The sequence below is a fragment of the Camponotus vicinus genome, unplaced genomic scaffold, assembly GCF_025532165.1.
Source record: "Camponotus vicinus isolate PSW18456_S1 unplaced genomic scaffold, iyCamVici1.0 SCAF_6, whole genome shotgun sequence".
Taxonomy (NCBI): Eukaryota; Metazoa; Arthropoda; class Insecta; order Hymenoptera; family Formicidae; genus Camponotus; species Camponotus vicinus.
This window is the reverse complement of record NW_028141978.1, coordinates 11249003-11273569: the sequence shown is the minus strand read 5'-3', so window position 1 is coordinate 11273569 and position 24567 is coordinate 11249003. Positions and strand designations below refer to the sequence as shown.

The window sequence follows — 24567 nt, the reverse complement described above, 5'->3', positions numbered from 1 at the left end:
TATAAACACATAGTTGTTTTTAAGAAAAAATATGTAATTTGCAATTAACAATTCCATATTTTCTCTTAAAAACAACTATGTGTTTTCTTTACACCAATTGATTCCTCTCATTATTTTGTACGTAAAAGTATTAAGGTAAGATAATCGAAAAATGAATATTTTACAAGATATTTTACGGTTTATGTAAAATTAAGAAATTATTTCAAGCCTCATAACTCAAAAAGTATTTAACGAAAAGGTACTTAATTATAGTGTTTTGGAAAGCTCTCGAGATAAGCTACAAGAATATGTAATAACAAATAGTAGGTTCCATTTAAGAAATTGAAGGTGACCTTTATGTGACCTTCAAATAACTCTTCAAGGTCAAACCAATGGTATTATCTTATGGCCCTTTCGAAACCAAACAACTTTTGTCTGAAACATTTTTCTCTCCCGGGCTTGGTTTTCGAGATATTCGGCTGGATTAAAATGGGCCACCCTGTATATATATATTTTCTTATATATATATATATTTTTCTTATATATATATATATATATATATATATATATATATATATATATATTTGTGTGTGCAAGAATATATATTGAATATTTATAAATGTATTTTTTTATATATATTATTAAAATTTAAAAACTTAACGCTCATAAAATAAAATGATTTTTTCAGTTAACTTCCTACCATGAATATTAGTGCGCCACCGACAATCGACAGGATATCTAATATCTACAACAACTCAGCAGTGCGTTTCTGGCACTATATATTCCACGATTTATCTGGCAAGTTTACATTATGCGAAATTTATTAAATTTGAAAAGGTTTGTTAGACTATTAATTCATATAATGGCAATGACATGAGACAGTATATAATTACATTCTATTATTTGTGATATCCTTTTGCAATCCTTTTCGTTGTTGCATGAAAGATTGATCTAAATTATGTTACAGAATCATGGATATATATTGTAATATATAAAGTAATAATTAATATTATAATTGTAATGTATAAAATTTTATTTACTGTATCGTACTTTAATCTGGCAACTTTTAATGATAATATAACTTTCTTTGATTGATTTTTTACTTATTAATCTTGTATTATATCTTATAATATAGATAGTTACAGAAATATGTAATTCCGAAATATAGAGTAGAATCACGCAATATTATCTCATGAAATTTCATTATTTATAAAATTGAAAAGGGGAGACAATAAATTGCGCTTTAATTGTACATGATTGATTCATAATAGAAAAAGAAAAAAATATTCAAAGAAGTAAGATCTCTGTATTAATAATCTTTTACGTAAAATATTTATATTTAAAATTCATTTTGATAATATTGAAAGAAAGCGAACTTATTTTAATTTATATTGGAATAATATATAAAATGTTACATAATAATTAATAAAAAGTTACATAATAATGTCAATACAAAATATAAATTAAAATTGCTATTTGATTTAATCATATTTTGTTCTTTTCAGATCCTCGAACTAGAGACTGGTTTTTCATACCATCACCCATACCCGGCGCTAGTATTATAATTGGCTATCTATATTTCGTATTATCATGGGGCCCGAAATACATGAAACATCGAAAGCCGTATCAATTAAAAAATACCTTAGTCGTTTATAATTTTTTACAGATTCTCATTAGCACGTGGTTGTTTTGGGAAGGCCTAACCGGTGCATGGCTCAATAACTCTTACAATTGGAGATGTGAACCGGTGGACTTTTCATACTCTCCGCACGCTTTAAGAGTGCGTAAAATGTTGCATTCGAAACATTTAATTATTAGTTTGTTAAATTTTTGCATATTTCTAATTAATTTCCAATCAATCGTGATTTACTTTCGAAATACGTTTGCACATTGCGTTTTGAAGGCTTACTACAAGCTTATAGTCTTGTAATTTTCTCTAATGCAGCATATTAAAATGTTCTGCGCACTGCGTCCTACATAGATAAGTAAAACTTATCTAACACATATCTATGTAAAACGCAGTGCGTATATACACAAAAATAATGCAATTAAATTTTCCTAACGTCATAAATGAATAGAGGTGGAACGATTGAAGTCATTTATATTTTTATCCGCGTCTTGCGTGATGTTTATTGTAGATCGCAAGAGGTGTTCACTTGTATTTTTTGGCGAAACTCACGGAGCTCCTTGACACGGTGTTCTTCGTGTTGCGCAAGAAAGAAAAGCAAATCACGTTTCTTCATATGTATCATCATACCGTGATGCCAATGATATCGTGGGGCGCTACGAAATATTATCCCGGAGGCCACGGTATTTTTATAGGTATGTCAGGGTAAGGAGTAATATAATATGCACCTCTTTCGTTTTCTTCTAATAGAGTTACCTCTGTATCATTCATTTTCCATAGTTTTAACAATCAAGAATCAAATCATACGTACTGACTCGATATTCGCTTACAGGAATCATTAACAGCTTTGTGCACATCATCATGTACACTTATTATCTATTGGCAGCGTTGCTACCTCATTACCAGTATCAACGGTACCTTTGGTGGAAGAAGTACATTACCACTTTGCAAATGGTAAGAAATAAATGCGCGTATAAAATAAAAGGTAAAATTTTCATTCCACTAAAATTTTCTTTTAAAATTTCTATTTTCGTCTATTTTAATGATTAATTTCATTTGACATCGACCGTTCGTTGACACAAACTATTTCATCATATATTTATGAAAACTGTTAATGCGGCAATTTTCGTTTGATTTACAGGCTCAATTCTGTCTGGCCTTCCTGCACAACTGCCAATTATTGTTTTACGACTGCGACTATCCGAAATTTTCGCTGGTTTTCGTCCTGCCAAATGCGGTGTTCTTCTACTTTCTGTTCTCGGACTTTTATAATAACACTTATACTTCGAAGAATGAAAGCGACGGCTTAACGCCGTCGATCCAGAACTCGGTCAGAGCGAACGGTATCGCGGAGAAAGTGAGCAACGACGAGATACCGAACGGAAAAGGGAAAAGCGACTAATTGGGAGCGGCCAAGGAAGAAGATGATTGCGACCGAAATGAAACGCAATAGCGGCCACTATCATTCCGTTTTTTTCAATTGAATCGCAATTGCAGTCTCTATTAATTAATTTTACCGATGTGTTACAACTGCGAAGAACATTCAGTGCAGAGAGAAAAGATCAAACGCGCACAATGCAAAAGTAAATCGTAACAACCGTAGAAATGGCCAGATATTGGCACAGATCGAATACATTTAATTATTCAATGATTGATTTTTTAGTCTGTTTTTTATACAAGCTAAAGCGATCCATCTATTGCGTATTTTATTCTGCATCTTCTTATCTTTAGTGCATTCTTACATTATAGTGAAATTTTGACAACAAAGTCAATGTCGAACTTCTGTGCATAATTAGTATGTAATATTTCAAATACGTCTATTTTATGTATGATTTAAGTGGATAAATAATGCAAACATTATTATTTCTTCTTCTGTGTATTATTCTATGTATTATTTATAAATTTACAGTTTAAAATATTACGACAATAGAACATATGCGCAGTTATTGCATATATACTTGGATACTAACAAGTTCAAATTGAATGGTACATTGTGTGTGTGACAATTAGATTCGCTCAATTATAATCTCTTCCACACAGTGTTGTTTTCATGAGGAAATACGTAAAATCGTGTTTTATCTATTCTATAATTTAGCCATAATATTCGAATATTCACTTATGATTATATCATAGCTACGTATGATGAAATATACTTTGTTTAACATTTGATAATTTCGGCCAGATATCTAAAAGCCAAAAATTTATGATATTTCTAATAATGTTTCAAAACGTAGGTTTTTCATATTTCTTTGTTAATAATAGATAGGTTATACATGTTTTTTTATCGAAAGAATATTTTATTTCATTTGTTTTCGTTATACTTTGTCATAGATTATCTATATGGATTATCTTATTGCAAATCATAGATATTATAAAAATGATGAATATCACAAAATTTTCTGCTACGTGAAGTTCATAATTTCAGCAAAATATATAATATGTATTACGTCATTTTAAGAGAAATCATATTGCTTTTTTACACAATAACAGATAAAACATTCTATATATCTCGAGAAATCGACAAAATATCATATAATAAATGCTGAAAAAATATATTCACACATATTTAAAGCCTTGCTATTGTCGTAATCTTCGCTTCCGAGAGGTCCGGTGAATTCATTGACAATGTTTATAAGATTATGCAGATTTAGCTGTAATTATATAATTGCGAGTTGAATTGCGATTTTAAATCGTAAAGAGGATACGCGATACAGAATACAGTCATTGTAATGAGAAGTTAGTAATTTATATATTCAAATTTGCAGCGTATCTCGCGACGTAAACAATACGTATCTAATGCGATTAATCATTCGATTGGAGCTAATTACAGAACTAAGATATGATATTAATGAATATCGTGTGCCCTAAATATACAATTTTACGATAATTGTTTAACGAATAAAAATCCTATCAATCGTTTATAGATGCTAATGAAAAGTTTAAGAAGATATTTAAAAGAACGTATTCCAAAAATTTATATCAAAATACAAAAAGTGTATCTATAGTTAATCATATCGATACATATGGACATAATATACTATTTAATTAGAACATGTCAATCAAAAGCATTTTTAACAGATTCAATAATATCTTTTGCTGTTTTTGCATATATAATACGATGCAATAATGTACACAATGTAGTGTATATAAAGATTATACATACATATATATATATATATATATATATATATATATATATATATATAATATTCTTTTTATATTATGCAATTTACAAAGTTTTAAACTACTTGTGAAATTGTGGAAAATTTCGTTTGAACACTGCCGAATTTATCCTGAAAAATTAAACTTTCGAAAGTAAGGAATTTTCAAATTAGATCTTATTGAGTTTTTTAATTAAGTTGGTTGAAAAAAATTAGAATCTTTGTCTTTCTAGAATTTTTATCTTCACTAGGAATGATTGTAGAAGTTCATACATAATATAAATATATGCGTGCACTATACGCATGAGCAAAATGACTTTCGAAATTACGCGTTAAATGTGTTCGGAACAAGTCAATAATCAAATATATGTATATATATATATATATATATATATATATATATATATATATATATATATCAAATAATTGTAGATATTAGGAACAAAAAGTATACACAAATAATACATAACATAATTGTCATTTTTCGAATAGAATAATACACAGTAATATTAAGTACGCAGTAATAGATAAAATGATTATGAAACTTAATTGTCAATTAAATGAATGTAATCACGAGAAAAAGAACTTTTAAAATATTGTTTTTTTGATTATAATTTTTGAATTTTGTATCTTAAATTTTTTTCCAAATTTTGATTATTTTATTTTTTTTTCAATAAAAAATTAACTTCTTCAAAAATATAGTTTACAAAATTATTTATAATAATTTATAATAATTTAATTGAATAATTTATAATAATTTAATCGAACTAATATGTGTATTATTTAAAAATATTTAATAAACTTATTATTTTTATATCATATTATATATTTATTAAAAAAGTTTTTTTATATTGTTTGAATCATCTTAATTCGCAAATGTGTTTGAGGGCTCAACGAATATTCTATTAGTTACTCTATTTCTTCATCAATCTTATTTAATTTAAATATAATATAAATAAAATAAAAATATGTAAAAAAAACAATATATCATACACAATATCGGAATTCACGTCGGAAGAAATATTGATAGCTAAAATAATGAATCCAAAGAAAATGGCTTTAAGCTTGTTTGCTAATTGCTATGAATATCCCGTGGTAAATGCCACGATTCCCTCTTTATCTTTCTTCTAATTTTACATATTGATAATGCTTTCGTATTTAGAGATACTGACAATAAAATATATGTTTTTAGATTTTAAGGTTTATTGGAGCACGTCTTATTTTTTGGAGATACTAAACTACTAGGGTTTCTAATGTAAATAGTTATTACACATACATAATTATAAATATTATATCTCTTTTAGTATAGTATAGACAGTCTTCCAAATGATTTATTTTCGAAGTGTCGCAATTTCAAAATTGTTGATCGATTGCACAAAAAACTTCGATCAAAAATCTCGCGACTCCGAATGAATGGATGGATTATTATGTCGATCATTTTTTTGTATCATATAATGTATAATTTTTACTATAAAATAAAAGTGTAACATATTAATACACTAATACGATATTAATGATATTGTAATCCTTTATTTTTGATGCTTAACAGCGAAATTTTATTTTTAATATTTTTAATTTTTTTAAAGCGAATAAAATCAATAACGTACTTAATTTTATATAAATTTAGAGAAATATTAATTTAATTAATTTGATTTATCTCATATCCCAGATAGCAGAGTGACGTCAAATGACATCTTAATAACGTTTTAATGACGTCATTGTACGTCATTAAGACGTCTGGAGACGTCATCTTGCTACCTGGGATTTTTATATGTTATATGCTAGATATATTGATAAAATGTTGCATAGACATTTATCGTGATAATTAATAATAAATAATTAATAATAAATAATATATATAAGATATAGACAACATTTTTTTAAATATTAAAATATATATATATATATATATATGTGTGTGATATTTTTCATTTAAAATGTATCTAATGAAAAAGACAATACATACACCGTACGTTTGATATATTATGAATCTATATTTAATTGATTCAAATAATTAATAAACAATGTATGTATACTTAAGCAATAAGCGCACATCGTTTTGATGATAAATGACATGATTTGACATTATATTTAAAATTTCTTTATATATATATGTATATATATGAATTTGGCACATGTCACACATTTTGCTTCGGGCTTATATACTGCGTCTGAATAAACACGTTTTTTTTCTTTCTTTCTTTCTTTTTTATTCTTACAATTAACGGATAGATTTTTGATATATAGTTAATTTAACATATATATTTTATAATATTTGTCAATGGCAAATTTATTGACATTCGAAAAAGAGATTCAAAGTCTTAAATATAAAATCTTGATAATTCTTAAATCTTAAATCTTGATAACGCTGGAAATCGCAAGACTGCATTTTAAAATTGCTTTCATATTTTAATATTTCTTCATATAGTAATGAAAACGTTAATATGTGCTTTGAAAGACAAATATATTAAAATAATTTGGTTCTTATATGTAATTAATACAATCGGCGATATATAATTAATACAACAACGAATTATGGACAATTAATTACAATTAATGATTATTGATTATAAGATTCATAATAATTATGCGATAATTTTCTTGTTAAAATGTTTATAGAACATGTATAACAGATGGAGAAACTTCAACATACATGTTCTATAAACTATATAAGGTGGATCACTCAATAAAATGGGCCATTCAATTGGAACGTAGCAAAACGTGTATTGTTATACCATTCAACTTTTTTTACCTTTATCATTTTTTTTCTATCTGTTTTCTATCTAAAATAGATGTTAGAATCCGTCCCAATTGCATGATTCACCCTGTATATCGTTAATCTTATATATTTACGCGCGTATATCTATATATACAGATATTATTTTTTATTGTAAAAGTATATGACACAATTATAGAAGATTGTTGCACTGTAAATTGCAGTCTTATTACATTTTAGCGGAATATATCTTAACTTTTATCAAAAAATGCATTTATTATTTAAAATTTTATTTTATTTTATAAATAAATTCGAATATAAATCCGTATTTTTTAATTAACCATTTGCGAAATAAATTTTCATTATTAGGCCGTTTTAGTTTTATACGCTTTTCGATAAAAATCGCTGAACAAGTAAATGAAGATTATCATGTTCGTTGCGAAGAAGTAGGTCAGAATCTTCGGCAATTGGCAATCCATGACCAATGTTAATATTAGATAGAATAATATTATTCCAAATTGTAGCTGAAATTTATGACAAACAATTTTTATTATTAGATCTGATTTATATAAACAATGTTTCTGCAATCTTTTTCTTTTTGAAATTAAAAATCAGTAATTACAATCCATTTGGCATAAATATTAGCATGCAACAAGATATATGTTAATTGAAGAGAGAATAATCAAAAGAAATAAAATAAAATATATGATACTATAAGATTTATTTTTTGTTATTAGAAATGTAATCTCATAATTTCATTGATATATATCGATAAAATAATAATAATATGAGTTTCTATGTAATTTGTAAATTACTTTGGTAATTTAATCAATATTTTGAGAGATAGTTACCAATTGAATCCAGGTCATATATTTTTTCCACCAGAGATATTTTCTGTACTTGGAGCCAAGTGCCGCGATGAAATAATAACTGTACATAATAATGTGAACTGTAGAATTCAAGAAACCTACGACGATACCTTGTTCACCAGGCAATAATTTCAAGTAGCACCATGAGAAAACGGCTGTTATGGAGTGATGATAAACGTGAAGAAAAGTCACTTGGTTTTGCTTCTTCCTCAAAACGAAAAATACCTTCAAAAGCAAAATGTTACATTAGGGGACGTTTTCTTTATGAAAATCTTTTTTTAGCTTATAATAATATATGTATATGTATATGCGTAGATATATATATATATATATATATATATATATATATATACATACACATATATTTATATTATACACGTATTGTTTAATTAATATTTAATGATTTAATTTAATTGTTATTTTGATTTGTAGCATTATCAATAATTTTTATTACAATCTTATAAAATTGCGCAATTAAAATAAATCACATTTAAAGAAAATAAATTTAACTATATATAACATAATAAAATTTTTACTAAGTATGTAATTGAATAATTGTTATGTTGAGTTTATGTTTTAAATTTATATTTTATAACACGTGATATTTTCCTGATATTACGTGCGTGATAAAAAGAATTCAACTCATTTGTAGTTATTGATATAATCAAAACAATGTGTGAAATTCACAAATACTTAATGATTGTCGACTTAACAAAGCGCTTCGTCCGTATTTCAAAATACCATTGGTTACGATTGCTTTTGTCGGTTAAATGACGAAATGATGTGTAACTTTTGAACGATAACGGAAGTACGATATCGATGATGTAACTTTCGAACGGAAGTACGATAAGAATTAATGCATATTGTGTTGCGAAATCTTTGTAAATCAATTAATACATATTAAACATCTTAATTATTAACTTATTAGTTAATTTTATTTGCATATAAATATTCACCTACCGTGTCCAGAAGTTCGATAATTTTTGCGAAGAAATACCACCATGCGCTTCGTGATAACTATTTGTCCGAAACATATATAATATCGTTACAGTAGTGTACATACATATAATATTGTTAAAATAGTGTATTTACTATTCATCGAAAATTGAAATTTTACTTAATCTACTATTATTAAAAATTACGAAAGAAATGCTTACCTCTTTTTGAATAAGTGCGGCTTTTGCATCAAGTCGACTATTGCATCCATGAGAAGAGAACAAATATTTAATATCGGCATTCAATATCTGAAATAGGCGAATAATTTTTACAAATTATTCTGTATCAAATGTTATAATTTGTTACGCATTTAATGATAAAGAGATGTGGAGAATCACAATAGAATTAAACTTACTAAAGATGACAACCAGATACTGAAGAGCACTTGAACCGCGTTATATAAAATCATAACGGTATTTAGTTGAAAGGCTGGCCTTTTTTCCATCATTTTTGGTCCGACCTTCAACACGAATATCAAATATGTGCCGACAATACATAACATAGGACCCGGAGACCCCATTAAAGGCCAAGTGTCTACTACTGGATCTGTTGGGGAAGAAAATATAATTCGAACTTTTTAAAAAAAATGGCTTCTTTTATAGTGCTAATAAGCTTACCTTTAATATTCTTCAAAACTTCATTATAATTGCTGACAACGAGTCGTATAAGACTGGTCATGATGTTCAGGCTTTCAAAAAATCTGAAATATGAGTATAAAACATATTTGTTAAGTTTGTTTAGTTTTTATGCTTATTATATGAGTTTGAATTTCAAGGTTGAGTTTTTATTTCTCATTATTTTGCACTTACATAATTTAAAAAAATGTATGTAAGAAAAGATGAATAATTCTTCTTACAATGAATAATATGATTAATGAATAATTATTCTTCAACTTTATTACGATTTGCAACACATTAATATAACAATTTTGCATGTAAGATGAATTAATTTTTCATTTAGTATATATTATAGATTTTTCGAGCATTTTAATATTTTAAGTATGTTTTTTACACAGATAAAATATTGATTTGTTCTTCTCAATTTTTCAAGATATATATATATATATATATATATATATACTGGGTGTTAAAAAAGTCTGGACACGGTCGAATATCTCGATAAGGAAGAGTTTTACTAGAGTGTTTACTAAAGTGTTTCAGACAAAAGTTGTATGGCTTCGAGGGGGACATAACATGGTACCATTGGTTTAATCTTGAAGAGTTATTTGAAGATCACATGAAGGTCACCTTCAATTTCTTAAATGGAACTCTTTCCCATTACATATTCTTGTAGCTTATCTCGAGAGCTTTCCAAAACACTAAACAAAATATTTTTTCATTGAGTACTTATTGAGTTATAAGGCTTGAAATCATTTCTTAATTTTACATAAACCGTAAAATATCTTGTAAAATATTCATTTTTCGATTATCTTACCTTAATACTTTTATGTACAAAATAATGAGAGGAATCAATTGATGTAAAGAAAACACATAGTTGTTTTTAAGAAAAAATATGTAATTGTTAATTGCAAATTACATATTTTTTCTTAAAAATAACTATGTGTTTTCTTTACATCAATTGATTCCTCTCATTATTGTAATGCGTTACTTGAAATCTTACAACTTTTGTCTGAAACACTTTCTAGTAAAACTCTTCCTTATCGAGATATTCGACCGTGTCCAGACTTTTTTAACACCCAGTATGTGTGTGTGTGTGTGTGTGTGTGTGTGTGTGAATTTCACAAGCACAATAAAAAATATATCTATATTTAATTAAATACTCTGATCTATCACACATAAATTGTGTAATTCGTAACACTATTAACGGTATTATCACTAATGTAAAATTTGAACAAGCGTAAGAACAAACAATCGATATAAGTGTCTCGTTGATTTGCACTCACGTTCGCAACAGAGAAATTAGAATTTTCTTTTTATAGCATACTCACTCTTTCTTTAACGAGTGATAAATTTTTATCTTGTGATTATTTGTACAAGCTTTAGAATGCGGAAATTTTTCACGGCCTTGAAATCGACACGTTAAAAAGAAAAGAGGAACGAGAAAGCCCCGATATACAATTTTCTTCAGGAGCGTCTCGCTTGCGATGAGAAGAGAGACGCGTCTTACCAAAAACTGATTGTCCACTGTGGTGAGCGCCCACCAAGAAGAAAATCACCGTTCGACAAACGTATCCTGCGATCCCCACCGCACTTGTCAACTTTCGTTACTTCCAATAACACGGTAAATAGTTGACGATGAAAAAATATAGAGGTAAATATAAGTAAATAGAAATAAAAAGTATAACTTTATTTGACTGATTGTCAATCGCGAGTCAATAAAAAAAGGAAAAAAAGAAAGAAAGTATATGAATACGGAAGATCTTTATACATGGGAGCGGTAAAGATAGCAGTAGAAGAACACGCCGAAGGAAAAGAGAATACTGGAAGAATTTGTGAAATGGCCGCCAAAACGCTATAAATATACAACGCTGTAAGTGAACATTCTTATCGCAACATTTAACATTAGATAATAATATGGTTATATAATATAGTTATATAAATATGAGTGCCAAGCGGCGCGATTGCGCTTCTTTTGCCCAGTGCTTAAAACTTCCAACGCATCAATCTGTAAATTCACAGTAACTGCACTCTCGGTTTTTATCGATACGTGTCTTTACTGTTACCGTTTGGTAATAGGCAAAGTAAGACGAAATTGAAATCCCCTAAAAAAAACCTTATAAAGGTAAAAAAATACGCCAAGTACATAAAAAAAATCAAAAAATCTAAAAGAGTGATAAAAATAAAATATTTAAAAACCGATATGAGATCAATACTATTAGCCAAGTACAATAAATTATGTGATATTAATTCGTAATCGATACTAAATGAGTTAAGATTACTTTAATTTCTAAAGCATTTTTTATATGATGTATATAATTTAAAAAAGTTTTACACAAATTCTAAATCGCATAAATGACCTTCAGGTCGAAGTAACATATGAAAACTTGGCGTGCCCCGTATTTAAATCATATAGTAATTCATGAGTCTGAACCTTATGAAGGAAAATGAAAAATGTCACAATTCTGACATGCGATTATCATTTCTCGGGATTGACTGCACCGATTTTATTCAAACTGGTCACAATCGAAAGCTTGTATTCACATTATATAAGAAAAATGCCGTTAGATTTTTAATTACGGCTTTAGTTTCCGAAATATTTCAATCGAAAGTTTATGTGACGTTATTTAACGTAAAATTCCGGATAAGCTACTTGGTAGCGCCGCGTCGAGAACAGTGACTCTCAATGCTCGGATCCAATTTTTTATCAGTTTTTTATGTACTTGACGTCGCGATGCTATCGCGTCGCTTGATAATATAACACTCTGTAGGTGTACATTTTTTTTTAATATTATAAAAATGGCTGCCCGCTTGACTTTTTTCGATTCGGAATTAGACAAGCGCTATCGCGCCGCTTGGCCGCTTTTTTCGATCGAGTTTCTATAAAAGTGGCACTCAAACGGTTAATAACACAATAAAATATTTACATATATTTAATTTTATAATTAAAAATAGAATTTTTTTACATTAAATGTTCTTATTTTATCTCTTTAGATTTGTAATTCATATTTTAATAAAATTTTATTATAAACATCTTAACTACTGAATGTTAAACTAAAATTTTGTTAAAACTTGCTTAAAATTTTGTTTGCTAAAATGTCTGCAAATATTATTAATTTATAATGAAACATATATATATATATATATTATTCCATACATAATATAATATAATATATAATTCTTTAGATGAAATGAGGTCGATAAACTGTTATTATTAAATGTTCTCGAAGTCACTTACCTCACACGAATGGAACTTATCGATGTAATTCGACGCTGTCTCGCGCATGAATGTTACTGATTTTGCTTTCTGCTTTGAAAGGAAGTGCCAGCAGTATCTTCCTTGCGACACTGCTTCCGTTTCGTAGATTTACATATGTTTTAATATCTTATTGTTTGATTAATGAAAGGTCACCTTGAAATGACGAAAAAATAACAATGCAGATCATTATACACGCTGATGGTTTGCATAAAAAACCTATGACTATTTCCTTGAACGTTAATGCAAATTGGTTAATTCTTATGGACACATTTCGAAGAAAACTTAAGTCGCATGAAGCTATGAATTTGTTTGAATGTTTATTCATCATATATTTAACCGGAATAAGTAAGATATAACCGCATATGGGAGAAATGTTTAAGAAGCGTAATGGTACTACGGATAATGCAATAACTCAGGCTTGCCCATCTTTACTAAAGTGTAATTGATTTTCATGTCAGACACATATCGATCATGACATTTCCTTTTTCCTATTTTTTTTCAGATTTACAAAACAGGAAAATTCGCTGATATTGCACCATATAATTTATTTAAAAAAAATTATTCTTATCCTAATATGATGACTGCGTCTGCATTTCATCCATTAAAAATTGAAAATTGGATGAATAATATAATGTAAGATTGGATGAATGATATAATGTAATGTTTTATTGAATCATCTACATGTTTATCTATCAGGTTGAAATGGGAAATTTTAATCATGTTAAGCAGGTCATGATAAGAAAAGATCACACTTCACATAAATTATGTAGAATCAAAACAAGAGTAAAGCATTTCATTGCATATTCTTAAATTAGTCAGGCTCGATTTTGAACAGTTGAGAATCTCTTGAATCAAATTAAAGGTCCATTTTTGTGTTTATTTTTATTTTTGTCCTTATTTTTAAATGTTTTGTGGTTATTTAAATTCATTATAAGTGATTTTATTACTATCAATAATAAATATGATACAAATTTACGAATGTAAATATTATACAGTAAAAATTATACATAGTAAAAGTTTAAATTTTGAATATAACCCAATCAGAAATATATAGTTGTTGTGACATCTTGAATTAATAATAAAGTAGAAAACCAAAATGTTGAAGTAAAGTTAAAATTCTGATCGAATCGATATTATGGTCGATATAATGGTACAACGATATAATTATATTGCATAATAGTGCAAAATTAAAGGGAAAATTCTACTAATTTTACTAAATAGAAAATACTTAAAAAAATAATCATATAAAAATTAGATATTTCCTATTTTATATGCTGCATAATAAACAAAATTCTATCTTGAAACATGTCATAAATTATAATGTAAAAAAATTTTACATTAAAATTATTTTATTTTAAAATGTGCTTGCCGGATTCCCGCGTGATACAATAACGTCATCTGCGCGCCAATAATAGATATGTTTGTATAATTTAATGCGTCGCATTTAACACTGTGTAATATATTTTATTAACATTGCGCTGAACAGGGATCAAATATGATCCGAAACGCGTTCGTTTCTTGCTAATATAATTACTTTTAAATTGAAATATATGATTAATCAGAAAAAAGAAAGTATTATTTCTTCCCTATGCTCCAACTACCGCGTTGTGGCTTTATTTGCTAATTTTGATTTAATTTTTAGTTATTATTATTTGAGAAAAAAATTTTCATTTATTTAACCCCTGGCGAAAATAAATATCGGAGCGTAAGTCGATTGTAAGGAAAGAGTAACAGAAGTGTTAACGCTTCATTTACGTTTCGTTGTTTCAATTTACGCCTCCTAGAAGCTTCGTTTACACTTCTGTTACTCTTTCCTTATATTTGACTTACGCTCCGATATTTATTGTCAGGGACTATAACAACTAATGTTAACCCACTGATAATGATACTACAATTATCTTTAAAGTATTGCATTTCGTAACGAGGAAATATCGCATTCTGTTAAACTGTAATTATTATAATTGGAAAACGCATAGAAGCCTTTATGTCTTTAACGTTCGTAAAGAAGAATGAAAGCATGACTGATGACACCGTTAGATAGCGCCGTCGAAACATTTTATTGCAACAATGTTAAACGCTCAAGAATATCGATCGTTAATGGTAGAAAAATTATTTTACGATTGTATTGTATAACCCATAAAATACCTGTAGAAGTTCTTACTATGTTACCGAGGCAAATACAGTTACATAAAAGCCAAAATGGCTTCTAATAATAGTGTTTTTACAATAATTATAGTGCACAATTGTAATGCACTCTTTATTTTATGTAGCTAATTATTTTAAGTATATAGATAAGACGCCAAAATGATATAAATGATGTGAATGAGAGCATTTTATAATAAATTGTTATAGCAAAAAAATATTTTGTCGCTATTTTATTCTGATATATTCCATTGATAAGAAAAATTTAATACATCTAAGAAGTTTATGACATCGAATAGTTTATTAATAACAAAATTAAGCAGAAATGTCGGCTTTTAAATTCAAAGTTCATTGTAATTTTTGATTAAATTAAAATATTGCAAAGAAATATATTTTTTCACGGAGAGAATTTCTTAAAATTTAGAGCTTCACATAAAATCGCAGTTCAAAGACACAATTCAATGCCACATATTATCTAAATAACGGGAAACTATCGTAAAATTTTTTCGCGTATCACGCTATGCAGCTTTAACGAACTGACAAAAATTTATTGTTCGTTTAAAACAAACCTGTGTATGCGAACCAGCCGGCATGTTTAAATAATTACGACGCTGATGGAAATCAGGTTAATAAGGCACACGAGTGTTATGAATAAAATCGACCTGGAATGTTCGATATTGCTTTCCATCATTTTTAACTAGGAAGTAAGTTAACGATTTTCAGCAAAGAAGTAGGATTATGTACTCTTTGTAGTGGGTTAAGCGGTCGGAATATCCTCGACAGGATTGCAGCGGATTCAGATTTATGCGCTAAAGACACAGATGAAGCTACGTCATACTCTTGCGACTAGAAAGAGAACATAATCTATGTAATCCTAAAAATCGATAAGAGAATAAAAAAAGAGATAAAAAAATATATTTATTTACTATGTTTAATTATTTTATGCAAGCAATTAATTTATAGGTACGCATTTAACCCGTTTAAAATAATTCATAGTGAACCTTTTTTTATTTGAAATAATTTCTATAAAAATTTAAATTAATTGCGCGCAATAAGTATAATAATAATAAAGTATGATAATTTAATAAAAGTACATAATTTAGATAAAAATAATATACTTTATAAAATTTATTTTGTTATAATTTTTGCTTACTTGATTATAATACTTACTTAATTATAATATAATGTATATAAAACTAAAATAAAATACTCTATAATAAGAGTTTTTATAAATGCACATATATTTGTATATGAAACAATAAGATGCTTGTTGATTCAAACGCATACTTACGTCATATAGTAAAATAGATGATTTGCTACGTCAGCCCTATAGTTCAAATAAATAGCATTTAAAAAAACATAATTATTAATGTGCTACGCACGTCATTTTAGTTCAAGAGATCACTAAATACATTCATCAAATTTTCTTATTTACGTGAGCTCTTACATTACAGTAAACTAACTCTATAAAGTTAAAAATAACATTATATTGTAACAGAATTATGTTTATATCCATTTGCATAATTTTATGGTCATTTTTACGCAATTGCGATTAATATTACCGCATTCCGAGGCTGCTATTGAAAATACTATACTAAATATTAAAATATATTAAAAAGTATATATATATATATATATATATATATATATTAAATATATTAAATAGTATTCTATATACTAAAAAGTATTCTTGTATAAGCCATAATATCGTCAATTATGTAATTATTGCATGATGTTGCTATTAAGTAACTGATTGATTTTTACTAATTTTTTTGTGTGAATGTTAATCATCAACGGGTGGCACTGTTTTAAAGCTTTAAGTCAAGTCAACCAACTGTAAAAATTTCATTATTATCGGGCATACATATCATAAAATACGTCAATTAAAAGAGATATAAAAATTTGATATCGTTGACAAAACAAAATGAAACAAAGAGTAAGTGATCAAGTACTGAGAGTAAGACTAAGTATAAAACTTAGGATAAACGCGATGCAAACATTCGAAATATTAATAGAGGTTTTTTAAATAATTATTTATTACATATATAAGTTTTTGGGTGGTTTGGAAGATTTAAAAATAATTGAAAAGATGTGGAAGACGGCAAATAGTCGAGATAAATATCTAAAAATAGTTTCATCATTGAATCTCAAAACAGTATGCAAATTGAAAATTGTAAATGTGATTGTATAAGCGTTAGCGGTTGAAAATCTGGATATCTTTAGAATATCTTTAGAGATACAAATCGTATCATTGTATGTACACAAAGATTTGTATAAATGGAAGATCTGCTTTCGGTTTTGTTGCTATATGTGGCAATAAACATGGCTCAATGGTTTCCTTTTAGAGCTAAAACTGAAAGATTTCCGTTAAATAAAACATAAAATATATATTTATAATATACGATTATTAAATAATCAGACTACAATTATATAAATTTTCAAACAGTAAATTTTGAATAAAATAATGATAAAATTAATTTACTTTATCAATTTTTTATTAATTTATTTTATTTTATTCAACATATGTTTTAAACTGTTTAAAATGTGCTAAAACCGTTTACATCGTGACATACTATTCAGTATACTGAAAACATTAAACGGTTTCTTCATTTCCAGTTAACTGTTAAATAAAAATTTTCGAAAAATAACTGCTTTATTTTCTTATAGATTCTTATACTGACTAAGTGAAAAAATAAGATTAGTGAAATTAGAGATAAAGTCACAGATAAAGTTCTGTGTTCAAGAAAGCTGAGAAAGATTTAATTCAGTGCCTTGAAGTTGCTCGAGATTTTTAAAATTTTTTTATAGAAGTTGTTTTTTAATATTCTATGAAATAAAATTAGACAAAAATTTCAAGATATTTTATGAATATATTTTTTATTATATGTAACAAAGGAAGCGAAACACTTTTAATCATGCATTTCTGTCCGATTGTGAAGCGCCGTTACTGAAACAGAAATTTTGATGACCTTTATGCGCGGATCTTCGAGAGCGTGGACCAAAATCAAATATAACGGCATCTTATAACAAAAACCGAACTTGCTATGGATATATGCGCTTCTTTCGGTACTTCCCCACCTTGTTTGTCCTTTTCCTCTTGCTCGTCCCCGTTCGGATATGTGCTCAAAAAAGTAGGTCATTAGCATCTCGTCCACGGTCATGGCTACAATTAATTATTTGGCCTGCGGTCAACCGGATCAACAAAATCAAGAAACCAGTGTTGGCGCGAGATCATTTCAACCATACGGGAAATGGGTAAGTCACAGAACAGAAAAAAAAGAAAGAAAGAAAGAAGTTAAGACTACCGGTACATTTCAATATCAAGGATGGACCAAAAATACATAAGAAACTTTTTATATAGTTTTAACAAACTGACAAAGTATATTTGGTCGTTTGGATCAAATCTTCTATATCATATTCTCAGAATTAAATTAGCTAATTTAATTTTGCAACTCCTTATGTTTTGTTAAATGTTTGCAAAATTTTTAACAAAGTCACATTTCAATTATTATTAAAATAATACATTGTAGCAATATCGAGATTACAATATCGTCAAATAGAACAATTAATATTTCTTCACTTTTAATGTACCTAATGATAACCGAAAGAGATAAATGATAACAGATTTATATAATTTTAACTAGTAATTTATTATTATGCATATATATATATATATATATTTTTTTTTTTATAAAATTTTTTTTAAATTGTATATAGATAATATACATAGATAAAATATATTTGGATAACATATATAATATACATAAATACATATATAAAATTATGGTTTAATATATATGGTTTATACGCATATCCATACTTATAGAGAGTGTATATTTATACATATTATAATTTATATATTTCATTAAATTTCTTTTTCTATTTAGAAGAAATAATATAAGCAATAGAAATATTACACATATATTTATAAAAACTTTATCATTCTTTATCTTCTGCTATAAAAATACGCACTTCAATTTTTATTTATATCATAAGTATAATATAAATAATGTATGACATGTATGATAATTTATGATATTTATATCATAAATTTGGATTATATTAATGATTACATATATGTGAATGATAATGCTGATAATGTTGATGTTTCTATTATAACAATATTGAATTTCTTATTAATTAATGTTACTTCACATGTAGCTTAAAACATAAATATAGTTGTCTGTAGAAAATAATTATTATAGAAACTCCTCATATTCCGTAATTTTGAACTTGAAAGTTTAGCATTTGTATTATTCTAAATATAATATATTGCAAAAAAATTTTAATATTGTTCTTAATGTACTAAAATAATTGAATAAATGCAAGTAGGCAAGTGCGATTAAAGAATGGTATTAAATAAAATGTAAAATGCATATTTTTCAAGCAGAAAAATAAAAAAATAAAAAAGATGTATACATTCCTTACATTGTTTATATTATTTCAAAAATATTTTTGTATTTACCTCATAAAAATTTTTTTAACTTACACAAAATTTTGCATGATATTATTATGCAAAGAAAATACATACTTACAATTAGAATTTATTATAATATTAAAGCATAGACTTAATAAAATTTTGAAATTAAGTATAATTTTGAGAAATAATTTGATTAATTGATTGTCGTATTATACATAAACTCAAAAACATAATTAAAACGGCTTTGCAATTTCAGATATCAAAATGCTACACTTTACATGTGTATTCTTTTTATGCTAAAATATTTATATGTAACGAATATTAATAATCAGAAGAACACATAATTATAACAATTCTCAGAATTATCAAAATAAAGATTTAAGAAAATGTATATTACAAAAATATCATATCAAATGTTCGGCGAAAAAATGTGAAAGATTTTTCGCACTATCTAATTTTAAGAAGCATATTAATATTAGTGCCAAATATAAAAAAAGATATGTATAAAAAAGAAGAAAAAAGATTGATAAATAGATAGATAGATAGATACATAGATAATAGAGAAAGAGAAAGAGAGAAATAGAATAAACAATACATTATGCTTTAAATTCATTGTTGTTTTGAATTTTCTTTCGAGATTTCAGCGGAAACGCCATTTGTTTCCATTTTCCTCAGTACCATTGCCGGCCGTTTTTTAATGTACGTTTTATAATAAAAGTCTCCAAATAATGTCATCATGAACAAATTCTGTGGGACCATTATATATGCTACCCAAAGCGGGAAGCCACAATCTTCTACCCAGACTAATTGTGCGTAATGTAACATAATCAGGAAAAATTGGATCATTTGCAACTGAGTGATGTATTTCTTCCATAAATTTGTATTTATGTTCATAGTCGATAGCAGATAATGCGTGTACATTATTGCGTGTACAAATGTATTGAGCAATCCTGAAATATAAGGTTAATAATTAATTAACTGCAAAGTACAAGATCTCGTTTATGAAAAAAGAAACCCATTCAGTAATTCTGTACTTAACTTTAACGAGTAAAATTCTTTGATTTTTAATATAACATAAACATTCTATTTTCTTATATTAAATATAATTTTCATATCAAAAAAAGAAGCAAGAAAAAATTTATTATCTTGCAATTACATATATCTGTAAAATTATTGTATATTTTAAACTGAATAACACGAATTATTATAATAATCGTAAAACAATTTTTTTAATTTATACCGAGGAACGTAACATGACCGCCAGGTAGATATTTAGTGGCACCCCAAGAACCAAATACCATGCCCATATGATGATATACATGAAGGAAGGTTACTTGATTTTGTTTCTTTCTGAGTACGAAAAAAATTGTCTCCAACAAATCCAATATCTTAATCATGAAATACACCCACATTGTTCTGGTAATCTGTTTAGGCAAATATAAATGATTTTTTTGTTGTCTCTTATTTCTATGTAAACGTAAAATAAAACTAAAGATATTTATGACATTTAATGTGTGATTTTTGGGCCGGATTATATATACAATTATGTTAATATTCTCATATAAATAAGCTCTAAATAGCTATAATAATGTCATTTTTTTTATCTGAAGAATCTTATTTTATGAATAAATATAATTGATAACATAAAACCCTTTTTAGATTTTAGATTAAATTGAATTAATTAATTAAATTTTTAATTAATTAATTTATTAATATTTATTTTAAATAATTACCTCTATGGCTCTTGGTGAATACGAAAAATCAACCGGTTCGCAAAAGAAACTGTAGTCGCGTAACCACGCCAATGTTAGTGCCTGTGAAATATATATATATATAAGCACTGTATTGATGAACAAATTAATGCATAATCTATTAGTAATATATCAGTTGAGTCATATTCTACATCGAAACGATCAATTTTTATAGTACGAAAAATGTCTATCTCATGATATCAATTATTCCTATTTTAAATTTTTTAAGCATGCCAAGAAGTTTGCAAAAATAGAATTTTTAGATACAAATCTTGTTAAAACATGAATTTGTTGATTTTCACTGTCCATATGTTATTTTTAAATATAATATAATATAATTTTTAAAAATTTGTGCAAAATTCCAAATGAAAAATGAAATTTTCTTCTTGTTTTTGAAAAATAACTATAATAATAAAACAAATGAATAGAAGAATTAATTAAAAATATAACTTACTTTATAAAATATATATGCGTTTATTATCATTTGTGAAAAATCATATATTTGCAATATTCTATTTAGTTGGAAAGGTTGTCTCCTTGCCATAAATCTTGGCCCCAAGTCATAAATGAAATATACATAAAATCCAAGTAGAGCTATACAAGGCCATGGCGTGGATATCATAAAATAATTTTTGGTACGTGGATCTTGCAACATAAGAAAAGTTAAATATTAGTTATTATAATACATAATTAATTATACATATTGTGTAAATAGAGATAAATTTCTTATATAAATAATTATTTTAAATATTTCTTTTAGTTATTTAAAATATTTTTAAATATATAATTTAAGATTGAGAACATATTATAACAACTAAAATATTTACATGACTAATATTGTTATGAAATTTATATAATTGATTTTGTGTCTGTTTTATATTTTGTGAGATGACATTTTTAATTGTCCGTCACAATTCATATTGCGATTGAATGAGAACTGTTAAATATATTTATTTAATTCTTTTATATATTTACCAGAAGATTAATGAAAAAATTTCCTCAAAATATATTTATCATTGAAATATACTTATATTAAATAAGATTAATTATATATAAAATTTTTTATATAAAAATTATATTTATTATTATTTATTGAATATAAGGAGATAAATTATTTTATTGAATTTTATTTTAATTTTAATTTTATTTTATTGAATATTTGTATTTCATTATTAATTTTACTATTAAATTGTTAAAAGATTTAAAGGAGAGTAAAGGAGAGTAAAAGGATTCAATGTCGAAGAAAAATGTATTTTGATTAAACAGAAAAATAAATGCATGTATTGGGAACAATGTTATATAGTACTGTACAATTTTTTTTTAGACCTTTACATAATTTTTTAGTATTGCTACGATAAATGAAAAATAGTGAAATTCTAATAGATGACTAAATAACCTAATGCTACTTATTTTTATGCTATATGCATATGTGTACTGCAGAAAAGTGATAAGATAATTTGATAATTATGTGCTAATTATGTATACTAATAATTGAAAGAGAGAGAGAGAGAAAAAAAGAGGAAGAGAGTGACAAAGAGGGAGAGAGAGAGAGAGCGAGAGATATGATAAAGGAATACATATCACAATAGTAATATTATAAAATAAAATAAATAAACATCATGATACTTACCCTAATGGTTTTTGTGAATAAAAAGAAAGAATATAGAAGAATTTGTGTATGCCTATTTATTTGTTACTCGCAATTTATTATAAACAAAATTTGTAAATACTCTGTAATAAATTAAAATTCTTCTACATAGAAATTTATTTTTTTATAATTTAATGACACAACAAACTATTACTTCTTTTTTATATATTTCACAATATCTTTTATTTTAAATTTAGTTTGTTGATTCAGTGCTAAGATAAGAGATACTCACCTGCTAGATTTTCGTTAATATATTCATATCCTGCTATGAATTTTCCTATAATTGCAGCCATGACGATGATGCATATAAATAGAACTTAGGTATTATTTATATATATATATATATATATATATATATACTTGAAAATTCATTATCTAATTACGATTTTTTTGTCGTAATGCTCACACAAATAATAAATAAAAACATTAATTAACTTGATATACCCTCATTTTCTAACAGTAAGATATTATATACGTTTTCTAACAATATAATTGCGATGGAAAAATAATAATTTAGTTTTGTATTTAGTCTTCAACTTCTTTAATTGAAATAGTTATCTTCGATTATTATGTGAATTGATTATCTCGAATTTGAGACTGAACATTTCACTCGGTCAGTCATGAAGATATATTTTTATTAGTCTTTTTTGTCGCCAATCTACTTCAACGTGACTAGTCACTATGAAACTCGCGAATCGACTGCAAAGACGTATTTCCGTCCTGTCATAAAATTTCTTTCTCATTGTATTATAATTATAGCACGTTTGCTTAACAAATACGAGGGGTCTTCCAAGTGTCGCACTGACACTTATCCCTTCTAGAATATGTGACCTTCCAGGTAACTTAACTCATGATCATAAAAGGATATTGAATATTTATAAGTAATTGTAAATCGAAAAGAAATTGCTCCAGCAGTATCTAGAAGTTTGTTTACATTTTATCTTTTTTCGATCTCTTATTATTTGTCTAATATTTGATTAATTTTATCAATTTGGAATCGAGTATAATATTTTTTACGTCATATTATGCAGTAATTATGATCGATATGCATTGTAAAGGACATATAATCTGAGCGAGAAAAGTATTTATACACTTTAAAATATATTTGAATATTTAGAATATATTAGAATAATTTTGGTGAATAACTTTTTTATAACTAGAAAAATAGAAATACAATAATGTTATAAAAATTTCGCGAATCTATTTTTAACTGTTAATAAAAAAACTGTTAATAAAAAAAGAATATTTCACATTAATTATGATTTTTCTAATTATAATAATAATTATATATATTTAAGATATATTTTTTGAAAGTTTAATTTGACAGTTATATTATAGAAAATAATATTTATTATTATTTTTTGTAATAAAACTATTGCTTT

General features: G+C 26.3%; 3 protein-coding genes across 8 annotated transcripts in view; 1 reads left to right on the top strand and 2 right to left on the bottom strand.

Annotated features, from left to right (window-relative positions):
• Window positions 1–3476, top strand: part of Sit (stuck in traffic) — a 64239-nt gene extending 60763 nt beyond the window's left edge. For all 5 annotated transcript variants that reach the window (XM_083103078.1, XM_083103076.1, XM_083103077.1 and 2 more), the window contains 5 exons: window positions 668–777; window positions 1485–1759; window positions 2118–2301; window positions 2439–2560; window positions 2748–3476. In XM_083103078.1, coding sequence (XP_082959204.1) covers window positions 681–777; window positions 1485–1759; window positions 2118–2301; window positions 2439–2560; window positions 2748–3008 — 939 coding nt within the window. In that variant the 5' untranslated portion in view covers window positions 668–680 and the 3' untranslated portion in view covers window positions 3009–3476. The remainder of the gene's footprint in view (window positions 1–667; window positions 778–1484; window positions 1760–2117; window positions 2302–2438; window positions 2561–2747) is intronic.
• A 3475-nt stretch (window positions 3477–6951) lies between these two features.
• On the bottom strand, window positions 6952–11802 carry Bond (elongation of very long chain fatty acid james bond protein). Of its 2 annotated transcripts, none has more exons than XM_083103081.1 (7): window positions 11476–11802; window positions 9966–10048; window positions 9704–9894; window positions 9510–9596; window positions 9313–9369; window positions 8335–8577; window positions 6952–8007 (listed from the first exon to the last, which is right to left on the bottom strand). In XM_083103081.1, exons 2-7 carry the CDS (start codon window positions 10024–10026, stop codon window positions 7849–7851), a joined length of 798 nt encoding a protein of 265 aa, XP_082959207.1. In that variant the 5' UTR covers window positions 10027–10048; window positions 11476–11802; the 3' UTR covers window positions 6952–7848. The 2 variants fall into 2 exon arrangements, with proteins under 2 accessions (XP_082959207.1, XP_082959208.1); XM_083103082.1 differs by lacking the exon at window positions 11476–11802 and adding an exon at window positions 11297–11465.
• A 7539-nt stretch (window positions 11803–19341) lies between these two features.
• LOC145972767 (very long chain fatty acid elongase 7) lies at window positions 19342–23877 on the bottom strand. The gene is made up of 5 exons (XM_083101677.1): window positions 23418–23877; window positions 21992–22182; window positions 21520–21600; window positions 21027–21210; window positions 19342–20736 (listed from the first exon to the last, which is right to left on the bottom strand). Exons 1-5 carry the CDS (start codon window positions 23476–23478, stop codon window positions 20396–20398), a joined length of 858 nt encoding a protein of 285 aa, XP_082957803.1. The 5' UTR covers window positions 23479–23877; the 3' UTR covers window positions 19342–20395.
• Between the last annotated feature and the right edge of the window lie 690 nt (window positions 23878–24567).

Coding starts and splice junctions, on each gene's coding strand:
- LOC145972767 (XM_083101677.1), bottom strand. CDS start 23,478: ATGGCTGCAATTATAGGAAAATTCATAGCAGGATATGAATATATTAAC. Junction 21,601..21,991: donor ACGCATATATATTTTATAAA/GTAAGTTATATT, acceptor TATATTTCACAG/GCACTAACATTGGCGTGGTT. Junction 20,737..21,026: donor CGGTCATGTTACGTTCCTCG/GTATAAATTAAA, acceptor CTTATATTTCAG/GATTGCTCAATACATTTGTA.
- Bond (XM_083103081.1), bottom strand. CDS start 10,026: ATGACCAGTCTTATACGACTCGTTGTCAGCAATTATAATGAAGTTTTG. Junction 9,597..9,703: donor GTATCTGGTTGTCATCTTTA/GTAAGTTTAATT, acceptor CGCCTATTTCAG/ATATTGAATGCCGATATTAA. Junction 8,008..8,334: donor ATATGACCTGGATTCAATTG/GTAACTATCTCT, acceptor CATAAATTTCAG/CTACAATTTGGAATAATATT.